Here is a 13,981-nt window from a genome sequence, read left to right as displayed (position 1 = left end):
CAATGCTAAGTTACCGTCCTAATCTAAACCCTGGGATGAGAATAAATCAAATAACGGACAACTCTCATTGACTCAGGCTTTATATTATGATGTTTCCTAACCGGCATGCCAAGATACTTTCGCTCCTTGAAAGGGTTACTGTCTCGCGGACGGCACAAACCGATCCCCTGACGGCGGCGTCTCGGCGAACTTGCACACGGGGCCGCCGCCGACCGATCGCCGTTATCGGCGTCATGTAACGATAGGCACAGGACATCTACTCCACAAATGGGCAAAAGCGGATGCAAAGCCGTGCGCGAACGTAAACAACGGTAGAAAAGTGCCGTTGCTCGCCGCTATGAGATGCGTGCCGCTAAGTCGGTCATCCGGGGGCGTATCCCTCTCCTCCCGCTTGTACTTTCTCTAACTTGACGGACACTCTGTCTCGCGGTTCATACCGACGAAACGATCGTCGGGATACCGGGTAATTGCTACAGCCGAGCGCAGCACAGTTTACCATTGCTTCCGCTGTGGAGGGTCGAAGAGTCAACTACCAACATAGTAAATACCGTTTTTTTTTTTTTTTTTTTTTTTTTTGTTCTTGCAGATTTGTTTAAAAAGAAGCTGTGAACGCTGCACTTATGCGGTTTGTGCAAGAGTGATACGCCCAGGGGGACGTTATGTAGTCTGCTAATCTTTGCGATAAGTCGGGTAATTAATTAAAATTCATTAATTAACTTTTAATTAGTGAAAATAGACATATAGTTTCAATTAGAAACTTGCTGAGTGTTGTCCAAAACCCCTAAACCAGTAATTTTTAGAAAGACTGAGCGCGTGTGAAGCGCAGTGGTGCGCTGAAGTTACCACTCGTGGACCAGGTACAAGGCTGGGGCTAGATAAGAGACAGAAAAATTGCGGGGCGCCTTACCGAAACCGCTAGCCTTGTACCGGCTTCACGAGTGGTACCTTTAGTGCGCTTCTCACGCGCTGAAAGACTTTCTGAAAATAACCTGATTTAGGGATTTTGGACGACGCCCCACTAGCTGCTTATTGGAACCGTGTGTTTATTTTCACTAATTGAAAAGTTCATTAGTGAATTTTAATTCATTAGCCGAGTAATCGCACAGCTTAGCGCCCACGTAATGTCCCCCTTGGCGTATAACTCACCCGCAGAAACCACATAAGTGCAGCTTTCATGAATTTTTTAAAAACAAATCTGCAAGAATAGAAAAAAAAAAAAAACACCCTGATATGGGAGGCAGATATACCCCTATTTGGCAGACCCCGATATGGTTATATAAAAAATTGGGCAGATCTGGCTATATAGGGCTTATATAAACTGATGTGCTTGATATGGCCAGATCTGCCCAATTTTTTATATATCCATATTTGTCTTTTTTTATATAAGTCCAGATCTGCCATTTTCGTAAGGGGAATGACAAAAAGAAACATAATGTAACCATTTTGAACATGTGTATGCATTTTTGATTTCGAAATAACAAGTTAAAAGGTAACGTGAAAAGTAATCAATCATTTTCTGGTAATTTTTTAATTACTTTTGTGATGCAGTAATTGATGTCTGTAGTCAGTTACATTTTTCAATATGATTGTAATTGTAATCGTTTACATTTTTTTTTGAGTAACGCGTACAAGGCTGGTCACATGACTTCGATGTGTGGTGCATATATGATCTTTTTGTTTTGTTTCAAATGATGTAATTATGTCCCGCTGACCGATCTGCCTGTAGGGGGCAGGGGCTTCGTCAAGCTGCATTTCTGCAGCTTTTTCTCCTGCCTCCATCGCCCTTTTGTATTATGGGAGTAAATAAAATTAATTGAATTCCTCCGCTAAATTGAGCGGGGAAACTGAATTGGTCTGGTATGTCCCGCGACGGTCAGGTCACGTACGCGGCATCAATTTTCCCGCTAAATTAACCTGAGATACTGAATTTCTGTGTAGGATTCGTGATGAGGGGGAACATCAGTCGAGAGCTAAAAATGAAGTATGCGCTGTGACATTACGCAATGCAAGCATGACGCTTTGCATTGGGGAAGGCCACAGTGCAGACTTCTTTTTTAGGTCTAAACGGACGTTCCGCCTCAACATTCGCTGAGCTGATTTCGTAAATCGCAGAGATTGGCTCTTTGATTGTCTTGCGGGTAAGTAGAGGCGCAGGCATTTTTTAGAGTGTGTAGTATATGGTGTCTCGCAAGTTCAAGAACGCAGATATGTAACTTTGTAAACTATCTGGGCAAACGACATACATTTTTTTTTGTAAAAGCTCCACGTGAACACAAGGGAGAGTGTTGCGGATACGTTTACATGTGCATATTTTATTAATGCAGATACATTTCTCGTTACATGTAGCGTTTTTACGATGCGATACCAGCGGGTGTTTTTTTCTCTCATTTTGTCAGCTCAGCTATATGTATGATTTATGCAAGCTTATAAACAAAGTAAAATATGCTCTACATTGTTCAAACAGTTCAAGTTTGTACAAAAAATTCCTAGACCGTGCATTCGTAAGAGGAAAACATAATTGTCACACCACAGGGAGTTTTTTTTTTCTTCTAAGAGTGACACTAATGTTTAAAGAAAAGACGTGAGGCTACACTTGTGCGGTTTGTACAGGTGAGTTATGCGGCCAGGGAGACATAGTATATAAGGATAATCCTAAATATCAGTCGCCTAATTAAGTAAAATGTGTTAATTTATAACTTCTTAATTAGTAAAAATAGACACAAAATTGAGACTTCGTCCGTGTCGTTCTGTGTTTTGTCCCTTGTCCGTATCCCCAGTCTCGGGTTTACAACTATGCTCAATTTACACCAGCTAGCCTGCACCCTCACCATTGCTTCATTACATGGTTCTAATTAGAAATTTGCTGAGAGTCATCGGAGACCACTGAATCAACATTTTTTAGAAAAACTTTGACCGCGTGAGAAGCGTAGTAGTGCGCTCCAGGTACCGCTCGTGCAACTGGATTCAAGGCTGGGGCTCTGATAAGAGACGGAAACATCGCGCGGGCGCCTTATTGCACCGGTAGCCTTGCTCCTGCTGCTCTGCTTGAGTAAAGACCCGTTCACACATATGCAACCGAGCAAGACCGAGAGAGACCAGACCGGTTTTTAAGCCTCTTGCGACGTCTTAGGACCGGATGCGCTGCAGCGGAGCTGGTCGGTCTGGTCTTTCTGGGTCTTACTCGGTTGCATGCATATGTGTGAACGGCGCTTTAGCCGCTTGAGTAGGCCAACAGTCTCAAAGTGGCGTCCAAAGCTGAGAAAAAAATAAAAGTGAGGTTTTGACGCATTTTACCTCCTGGCACTTCGGAAATTCTTTTTTTGTCTGTGTGTGTGTGTGCGTGTGTTTGTGTGTATGTGTGTGTGTGTGTGAAATTGTTTTGTTCTAATTTTTAAAGTATAGCTTAGTTTATTGGAGGAATAAAGCTATTATATATATATTTTAAAATATCTCAAGACCTCTCCCCCCGGACAAGTTCGGTCGAATTCAGATGAAACCACCCTAGACGTCTGCGAAAGTGCAGCTATTTTGATAACAGCGCGGTCGCAAAAAGACGATAACCTTAATACCTTTTCATGACTTTCCAAAAAAAAAAAAAAAAAAATGTTTACCGGATCCTTCCACCATTTTCTTTAGAATGTCGAAACGTTGGCCTGTTTTATTCTGCGCGACCCCATTGGGTCGAACGGTGAATTGTCTGTACTGTTTCTGACGACCAAGAATATTATTTCATCGTGCTCTAAGAAGACCTCAGTTTTAGCTTGGCCCCGTTTCTTGCGCTCACGCTTCGACACAGGTATACGTAAACGCGACCTCGAAGTTTAAACTTTGGTCGCCAGTGGCGTGAGCTTGTCCCATTAGGAGAATCTTGTGCGTGTTCAACTATCCCGCCGGTGAAGACGGCGCACCCGTCGGATATAGTACAGCTGGTAGTGGGGAATACCTTGTAGACCGTCTCGATCTCGCTGGGCGTGCAGTAGGGAAAATCGATGTTGTGCAGGTACCGTTGGGATCCCTGCAGGTTCTGTAGCGCGGCGCTCAGGTTGTTCCTCGTCTCTTTTACGCAGTAGTATCTCTTCTCGTTGTCACTGTAATGTCAAACAAAATGTTGAATTTGCATATCCGTAAAGGTATTTGAGATTTTAGTGCACGCTCATGTGTCTTTTTATTTCAATCAACGCGTTACTGCCTTTCAGCATGGCTTTTGTAAGGGACGCTCATTTGAGACGAATCTGTGTACCTTTCTCGATTATTCGGCAACCTACGTTCATGGTCGTGGAAAGGATGGATATGATTTGTTTTGATCTCTCCAAGGCGTTAGACATAGTTAATCATGCTTTGCTCTTGCATAGGCTATCGCAGAGCGTATTTTTTCATGTGCTCGTAAATTGGTTCAAAAACTCTCTGAGTGACTATCGTTGCGTCGTTCGTATTTCAGACAGTTTTTCTGATCCTTTTTTTCCCCGTCTGGAGTGCCACAGGGCACTCCAGACGGGGAAATTTTGGGCCACTTTTGTTTCTGATTTTTATCAATGTCATTGAAACTTGCATAGCTAATTCATATGCGTTGCTATTTGCTGACGGCATCAAAATTTTTTCTTTCAGAATTCGTTCAAGGGATGATTATGTGCTTCTTCAGAATGGCGCGTCATGTTTGCTTGATGTGTGCATGGCATATCTTTTAATAATTAAACCTGAAAAAAGTAAGGTTTGGCCTTAGAGTAGAAAACGGGAACATGTGTCATATTTGTATTCGATTGACGTTAAGATTATTTCACGAGTGTCACTTATTCGTAATTTGGGCGTGCATTTTGATAGTTCGCTTTGGTTCATCTATTACGTCAGCCAGATTGTTTATACCACAGTAAGATTGCTCTAACTCGACATCTTGTGGGCCATGCTTGCTTGCTCCGCTTGTTTTGCTCCCTTATCAGGCCTAGGCTAAAATTTGGGTCGATAGTGTGGCATTCTCTTAGTGCACATGATGAAGCACAAATAGAGTCTGTTGAGAGACGGCTGGTAAGCATAGCTTATGAAAGACATTTTGGCAGAAGACATTTTTGTAATTTTGAACTTCTTGCTAAATTTGGGCTTCAAGTTTTATCCACCAGGAGGGTGACACGTGATATAGTTTTTTGCACATAATAATATAGACTCCAAGCTTCTATGCAAAGTTAATTTTAATGTTCCGGCTCTTTTGAATAGGAGTACTTTTACTTTTTACTCTCAAAACAACCTAATGCCGCCTTTATCTAGAATGCAGATATCTGTCAATAATTCTAGAAATCAAAACTTAGATATTTCCAATAACTATGTTGAATTCAAAAGACAATTGCATAATATGTTATTTCAGTCTTAGTGATGTGTATAAGTTACTCGAATGAATTTTTGTTTTTTATATGAAGTCGTGGATGTATATTTTGGCATGGGGAATTTGTGTATGATTATTTCCTTAACTTTTATATACAAGTGGCTCATTACAGACTTCTGCTCGTTCATAGGAACAATAAAGAGACAGAATAATGATGATGATTCCGCTCACTTTTAAGCAAGAATTCGGGCAAGCGAAATTTTAATAGTATGGTGACAAGAAACACTCAACGTAATACTCTCAAATGTGCAACTTGGATGGTTCCACATTAGACTGTCCTCATGGTTAAAATTGTAGATATTCTGAGGAGGAGGAAGTGGAGCAAAAGACAACTAGCCAGCGCCAGAAGCAGTGATATATTCCAGGGTGTAAAAATACATTAAACAATCTCACAAGTCCTGGAAGTGCGGGGTACCCATTCCTGCTTGTTTGATCACCCTGCTACTACTTTCCTACTCCAAATCCAGCTCTAGAACTTCACTGGTGGACGCAATGGGTGTTTAATGTACTTTTAACTCTGTAGGACGAATCACTGCGTTAAGGAAGTTGCGATGGACAAAACAAAATTATAAAAAGTGCGTAAAAAATGCTAATGCGTAAATACCTTTCTACGCACATATCATCTTACGCACAAACACTTGAACTAAAAGTTATTTTTTAAAAGAAATCCTATTTGTTGTTCTTTTTCAATCTCTCCTTCTCATTTCTTTAATTTGATGCCCATGGACTTCCTGTAGAGGTCTTTTGAGATTATTGCGTTGAGTGTGATTTCTGTGACATGGCTTTCATTTAGGGCTGTGCACCGAGCAACATTTTTAAATCAATTAAACGGCTACCCTTAATATATGAAATATGTGGTTATGAAATTCAGAGATAGATAAAAGTTTAAGCTAAATTATGAATGTAGCATTATACACTAAGAGGACACAGTGGGGTTCGTATTCTTAGAGACGAAGGAAGAGTGCATTTCAACGAAGAAGTTTAATTACATTGGTTCGTTATGACATACATTTAAATATCACGGGCTGGTGGCGGGAGTAGAGGAGAGAGCAGAAAATATTATATGAATCTTTTTATTCATTCAAATCGCCAGCTACTGAGTGCTATTGGAGTAATTGAAACATGTCAGTTAGGCGTCATCCACTTATAAAGGTGCATTTTATTAAAACATTAGACGGCGGACTTTCATAAAAAGCATCGTGGTGTGTTACTGATCTCCCACTCTCTTGCTGTTAGCAGTAGCAACGCGAATAACGAAATGAAAGCCCAACAAGAATAAATATTATTCACCAGGATGGGAAGCAGCAAATATAGTTTACTTTTTTGGTAAATATTTTTAGTACATGCTGCCGGTGAGGCACTTATATTTGAATAAAATTCAGATAAGGGCGAGCTCATTTTATAATTGTATATTATTATATTTTACAAACAAAACCAACGTCAAGTTAAAATAAATTATAAACTATACTTCACCAATTGGTTTTCATGATTACATTAAATTACGTTACATACTTTGAAAAATTAATACATTAAAAAATATCAGAGATTATTCCAGTATACTATTATTGGGTAGGTTGATCGATTACAGCCCTAGTTGCGTCCTGTATAAATGAAATGAAAATAAGTACATGTGAGCAACACGTTACTGTAAAAGGTAGCCCGCGAACTTTTATTACAAAATTATGGTTGCACCACAACCAGAAAACGAATAAAGACATACCTAATGTCGTTTATCTTATTTTTAAATAGAGAACTGTGTATGCTAATACTGTGTTACGATTTAGGCTATATTTATTTTACAGCTCTACCTGGGGAAGCCCCGCTAAACGCCCCCGCCCCCTCCCTCCCCCCCCTCCCCCCCCCCCCAAAAAAAAAAAAGAAATTAAGGTGACACAGACATTTTTTTTTCGCCCACTTTTACACTTTTTCGAAACCAAGACACTTTTATGACGCATCAATAACAACACAAACACTACCATCTTTAATTGGAATGCCATTTCACTCGTTTCACAAGAACGGAGAAAGCGTTGCACCTGTAGAATTAATTAGTTAACCATGCTACAAAAATAAAATCTGAAGTGACCACATCGAAAATTGACTTTATAAACTTATTGCCACTACAGAAATTTTCGTAGCGTCTGTACTCCTTACTCAATTCTTACGATACCAATAAAACGTCACCAGCGTAATAGCTGCGCGCGATTCACCCGTGTAATATGCCTGATTCAGATAGATGCGGTTTTTTGTGCGATTTAGCAATTTTCAACGTCCCTCGCGCGGCAAAAAAGCGTGGTGACAGCCGCGACGCCCAACGCCGCAGCTGCGAAAGCTCAAGCAAGGTTGCCTGCTTGACAAAAGTGTTGCTCACAAATAAATACTCGATATATAATGGTGCAACCAAACCACTGCTCTGGATGAGCGTCACACAGGTGTGAGATTGTGCACGATCGTGACTTCACGTTGCACGTTAAAAACTCCAGGTCAGTGGTGGTACTGCACTGGCCAAATTTCCCATCTAGAACGAAGACACCAGGTGAAATTTCCAGGTAGACTAGGTTCCCGCTGTCGTAAACGTCCATATATGGCAAAATGTGAAATTTCCACACGTGGAACTTGCCTTTCCGGAATCGAGGCCAAGTCTCGCCATTTCTTGAGCGCCCGCGAGAGCTGCGCGCAGGCCTGTCGCACCATGAGCAGGGCCTGAGACCACTTGAAGTGCGTGTGGTCCACCTGCTGCTTGCAGATCTGCAGCTTCTCCAGGTCGAGTGCGAGCTGCCCCTCGAGCTCGCTGCCTGACGATCCGCCGAAGATGGTGTCTGGTTCGAAAAACAGCACGTATACCCGGGCAAAGAGTTAATAACTCCACATCGAGTGTCACCTCCAATTATGGAAATATATACAAAGCTTGGAAAAGTTCCAAAGTGGCGCCAGTGCGCAGGTTTGAAGTGTTCCCGGATGACGCCAGCGCGCCAGTGTGTTAAACACCGACGACCAGTTCGCGCTTTCCACTTTTCCCCCGCTTCCTCCTCCCCCTTCTACCCTGTTCGCCGTCGCACCGTTTCCTCCTGCCCCATGGTGAGGAGGATCTTCTGCCTTGCAGAATCTCGAGTCTGGTCGTCGGCCTTTAAGCGGTTACAAGGGTACGCAGCGCACTGGATCACAGTCAAGCGCAAATGCGTGAATTGGACGGCTGGTTAATGGTCAGCGAGCCTTCTTACAAGCTCGGGCCAACAGTGTTGCCAGCTGATGCCCTATACAAACGTAGCAACTTCGGCTCGTGAAATAGGAATGCACTAACTAGGTAAGCCAAGAGTTTGGCAAAGTTTGACCGCGTTTACTCTCAGGTTTTCCTCTTGTTTGAAGAAAATGTAGAGAAACATACCCAAAAGGTTGTCTCTGTCTTGGTAGAGTTGTGCCAGCTCTTCACACTCCTTCGACAGAACCTTGATTTCTTTTTGAATGACTTCGATCTGTGCCAGCGTGGCCTTGAGCTCGTTCTGACATACTTCCTGTGAACAGCATGCAGGAATCGGTTTGTAGCGTGCTCCACACAGAAATAAAAAAGAAACAAGAAAAGACACCGCTCACATGAAAACGGTACTATTTGTGTATGACCCACACGCTGGGATGTCTTTGTTTTCCTATGATTTATTTTCGTGTCTGCATCACTGTTTCGTGGTGGCAGCTTCAAGAATTCGATGCGCAGTGTTCAGCCCTCCTTCTACAATACCCTCGGGCGATGCCCAGGTAGATGCATAAATACATAAATACAGTATATTAATTTTAGTTCATTCATATGTTTGACCAAGTTTCCTCATTGGAGTATACGTCTGATCTACAATTTTAAGGCAGCATCAGAAGAAAATAGAGCATTTATATGTCGGCGACATGTTACCTGAAGCACATACATGTTAAAAATAATTACATTTTCGGAAAGGGCACAAAAGATGAGGAGACAACTGTGTTATTTCATTGCCTTTGATTTGAAAATTAGATGCTACGCGATTTCTTTAGCTGTCTCGTAAGTTGCATTTGTTGGGTACTGCTCATTTATAGTATAATCTGTATGTCGTCAAAAAACCGTGCAAATAAACTATTATTTCAGTATTTCACTACATGGTAACTCAGAGGCGTGAAATTAGAAGTAGAACAAAATTTTGGTTTGCTTCAGAAACTGAACCGTACCTTTGAGTACGATCTGGTGTAAAATACATCCATCGGCGTAGCTATAGTACAGACTCGTCCAGTTAAAAAACCTGGTGTTTTAAAGAAATGAAAAGCGTGTTTTTTTCTTACCACAAAAGTAATTTAAGCATCGCTCAACGCTCAGTTTTCACACAAATATAGTACTATAGTGCTATAGCGGATTTGCTAGGCAGAGAAGAGACTTAGAAAGCTTTAACCCCCCCCCCCCCCCCCTTTCCTAAAAAAAAAAAAAAAATGCTAGTAATTATATTCTACGGATGGGACCAGGTGCCGATGTTTCCAAACCTACTGTTATCTGTCTCAAAAGTTAGACATGATTTTCGAAAATGTTTGGTGAGAAAATGGCAGGCCAACTGTAGATGAACGGCGCCTGCTATCGGGAGCGGCCCCGGCTCTATCATTGAACATTTCTGAAAATCGCTTAGGACTTGTGAATCCGATGATGGCGAGCTCTGAAACTTTGACATCGGACCCAGCAGCTAGCGCTACGTTTGGGCGGACACTGAGCGTTCAGCGATCCGTAGTTTATTTTTGCGGTGAGAAATACAACGCGGTTCACTTTTCTCTTAGGCACCCGCTATTTCGCGGGCTTCCTCAAGAACTCTAACGAGATCGCGACGAGAACTTGAACAAAAAACGTGAAATGCTGCTTCCAAATATAGTCCACAAGAACGACAATGTCAAGACGACAGCGGCTGCCGTAGCTTCGTTAGAGTGTACTAGCATCGCCCAAAACCCAAAACACTTTTAAGCAAAAATCGCTTCCCGTCGCGCCACCTAAGGCGTAACCATATCAGCCGTTGTTGAAGTTATGGCGTGGCCGAATACCGTGCCGCCCGTGCCACCACCTCGCAGCATCGTCGACGGTTGCTATGGTTACGTCGCCCAGCGTCGCGGCGCGGCACGGTGCGGTTTTTGCCCGCATATGTTTCACGCTTTAGAACACGGAATAAAGCAAAGAGGCCTCTAACCAGGCGGTTCATGTTGTCGAGGTATTCCTCTTGTTCAGGCAGGAGGCCTTCCAGCTCGCGCTGCTTTAGAAGTTCGTCCTTGATGGTCATGAGCTCGTCCTCTCCGAAGAGGTCCGTAACTGCTTTTCTGCGTGGAGGACAAGACATCCAAGATAAAGATTCGATGACGACGCTCCCGCGAAGTTCTCCGATTTCTTTGTATACTGTCACGCATAGGACCTAAGTACAACGAGGTTAATGAAGTAGAAAGCGGTTCTTCATCTTTCGTCTCGGGTCCTACGCAACTCGGGCAAACAAAGCAGGGTGCCTAATCAGCTGTGAAAGCTCGTATCGGATCGATAGGGATTCTGGCCGGGTCATACGACTCCTTGCGGGACAAATTGATAATCTATTTATGGCAAATTCTGCAATGGGAAGCCTGCGATGATACGTGAGCCGCGCGCCACGCTGTAAGAAGTTCCGCGGAGCTTTTCGGCTGATTGTCCTTTGAAAAATATGCATCGCCGACTGGCGGGTTCAAAGGGGGGAGGGGGGGGGGAAGTCCGGATTTCCCCCTGCCCCCTTTTTTGATCCCGTATGTGAATTTTAGGGCGGGTGCAAATCGGAAATTGTGTGTGTGTGTGTGTGGGGGGGGGGGGGGGGGGGGGGAGGGGGAGGGGGTGCTTTCATACATTCGATACTCGGACTCCCCCTCTGTGGAAAAACCTGCATCCGCCCTTGACATGGTTTGAACTGGCGTCACATCTTCGGCCATTATGACGGCCTTTCTGCTGAACACTCTGCAGCCTGCATTTCGCGTCATAGAAGATTTTTTTTTTTGTTTTCTACAGGAACAAGTTGAAATGACCGGCGTAACGTACAAGCCAGGTAATTTGTATTACAATTAAAACGCATCGCGGTGCGTCTAAACGATCATCTGCTGTCGCACTACATGCCATTGAAGATAATTATTGTTTTATTTACTTTGTTTTAACCAGAATTGCCCGATATTTCATCAAGCAATAAATAAATGTATTAGAGAGTAAGGGTCTATTTTCCTCGCCAGATATCTTGAAAAATTACATTTTCATTTTTACCATAAGTCCTCAGACCCGGTAACTTAGCTTCTTTTAGGCACATGCTCGTATTTCGCGAAACTGGTTGTATCTGACTATGTACGATGTAAAAGCAGAAGCAAGTGGCTAGACAGTACCATCGGGTTCCAATGAAATAAGAAGAGTGACGAAGCTTTCAGCCCAGTACCGGTGTAGCTTCGAAGCTCGGGTTGTGCTTGGTGAGGTTAAAACACATTGGAGTGGGACGCGCAACTTCGCAGCGCCCTATTCCGATGTGTTCGAACCTCGCCAAGCACAACTCAAACTTGGAAGTTGCGCCGGTATACCGTCACTGTCCACATTTCATTCGAACTAGGTTGTACATGGTGTCTTGAAGGCTGCATAGAAAGGCAAAACTGCACCAAGCAAACTGCACGTGAAGCCGCAATCAAACAACCCAAATGGTTAGTGAGTACAATAATTAACCATTTGAAATGTGGGCTATGGCACCGGAGCTTACCTTTGCTCGAGCTGCTTTGGCGTAGATGTACGTATTTCTCCGCGCTTAGAAGGGGGGTGCAAATTTTGGAGGTCGATGTCACGAAAAGTTCGTCACGGAAGTGACGTCACACATATAATAGGTGGCGCCTGCTGCCGAGAACCGCCAAATGCGCACGCGCGTCCTTTTTTATCTGCTGGCTTACTCGTTTGCCTTTTTCAACGCGACGCGCTGCTCCTGTCTGATTGAAACGGCGATAGACGACGCTCTGGCAGCCGCGATTCCACAATTTTAACGCGAGAGCGTTAAAATTGTGGAATCGCGTGGAATCGTGTCGCAGAAAATTGTGGAATTGTGGAATCGTGTCGCAGAAAAGCCGACGTCGTCGTCGGTGGCGTCATGACGGGAAGATCCTGATTGGTCGAGAGGGTCATGACTTCACACCCACATGACTTCGCGCGGGAATTTAAAACAAGGCGCAACGCTCACGTGAAGCGCGAAATTCGACGTCACGCGTGGAATTAAAGTTCTTAAAACATTTACATGTTATGCGAATTAAAGGTCTCCGCATGTCTCAAATGATTTCCCTCTATAAAGTAATTAATTCGCCTTAAAGAAAGAATTGACGAATATTAGGCGGTATTCGCAATCACGACCCTTCGGTTGCGAGTCAGACACGCTATACTGACTAGGCGATGTCCGCCGCACTTCCTGCTCACTGACATGAACGGCATCAGAAGCGAATGAGAAGGCGATGCGAACGGGTCCCGATAACGCTATCTCGTTCAAAGCTTATACCCCTGTCAGACGGGCGAGTTTAGTGCACTTCAAGCGAGTGCACTTCAACCCGTCGATACACACTCCAAGTGTGTTGGTGCTACACGGGAAAACTTAGTGTCACTCCAAAATTATGGCAATGACGAGGGGTAAAGTAATTCGCACACAAAATATTAAAGTGCATACGCATATTTTCATAAATAACTTCGTCGTCTTATAAAAAACACGTTACCACATATCGTTGCGCTAAGTCACGAGCTTTAATCCAAATATAAATCCAATTTGATGACTGTGATCAGCCATTATAAGCGAAGCAAATCCAAGATCTAAGCATCACCTTCATTCGCCACAACGAGAAAACAAAAGTGGGGTGGGTGGGTGTTTATACAGCGTAGAACTAAGTCCGCCTCAACGGGCAGCAGATGAGCAATTTAGCCAGTGCAGTACAACCGCGAGCCTGGGGTTTTGACTTGTACCACGCAGTAGTGTTACACGACCGCACGCCGGTACGATGCTCATCCAGGTCGAAACGGGCAGGGGTGGGGATTGAACCCAGGATCCCTAGGATCTGCAGCGCGAGCTTTCGCTCTGCGTGCTCCGAGCTGGTGTACGCGAGCCCCACTGGGCCACTCGCCACTCGCCACTCGCCACAACGAAATATTGTCACGAATGAATGTGACGAAAAGCCGAACAGTGAACTGAAAATAAAGATTTAATGGGCGAACCTGTGCCAACCAAAAATAAATAACGAAAGAGCGTCGAGGTAGCAGAAAAGCGGGCGGCGGTTCGGCGGCACTACAGAGCGCTAGCGAAACTGGGACTGACTCGACAAGGTCGCGGGAGCCGCTTATCTACCCTGCGTCACTATCTCGAAAGTTCGGCAAAGAAGGTTCGAGCGTCGCGCGCTCGGGGCGAGGATGAACTGGCACTTTCGAGAATAACAAAGCAGAAGGAAAGTTACGTCCGCTGCGAGAATGACCGGGAATCTTCTAGAAGACCGTGACCGAGCGTTGCCTTCTCGGCTCTGCGGGTGGCAATATCATGCAGAGTGTGGAGGACGAGCTGGAGTGCGATATCCGAGATGTTGGACAGTGGAAGCGCGTGGTGGTGGCACTTTTCTCCG

The 13,981-nt window shown here is 44.0% G+C and overlaps 1 protein-coding gene across 1 annotated transcript in view; it reads right to left on the bottom strand.

The window, feature by feature from the left end:
- Positions 1-13,981, bottom strand: part of LOC8031233 — a 43,251-nt gene that overhangs the window by 16,172 nt on the left and 13,098 nt on the right. Inside the window, exons 4-7 of the mRNA XM_042292506.1 lie at positions 10,549-10,751; positions 8,754-8,880; positions 7,989-8,187; positions 3,944-4,088 (exon numbers count right to left, since the gene is read on the bottom strand). Coding sequence (XP_042148440.1) covers positions 3,944-4,088; positions 7,989-8,187; positions 8,754-8,880; positions 10,549-10,751 — 674 coding nt within the window. The remainder of the gene's footprint in view (positions 1-3,943; positions 4,089-7,988; positions 8,188-8,753; positions 8,881-10,548; positions 10,752-13,981) is intronic.

The sequence above is a fragment of the Ixodes scapularis genome, unplaced genomic scaffold (assembly GCF_016920785.2).
Source record: "Ixodes scapularis isolate PalLabHiFi unplaced genomic scaffold, ASM1692078v2 PGA_scaffold0__279_contigs__length_252992795, whole genome shotgun sequence".
Taxonomy (NCBI): Eukaryota; Metazoa; Arthropoda; class Arachnida; order Ixodida; family Ixodidae; genus Ixodes; species Ixodes scapularis.
This window is presented reverse-complemented; position numbering and strand designations above follow the sequence as displayed.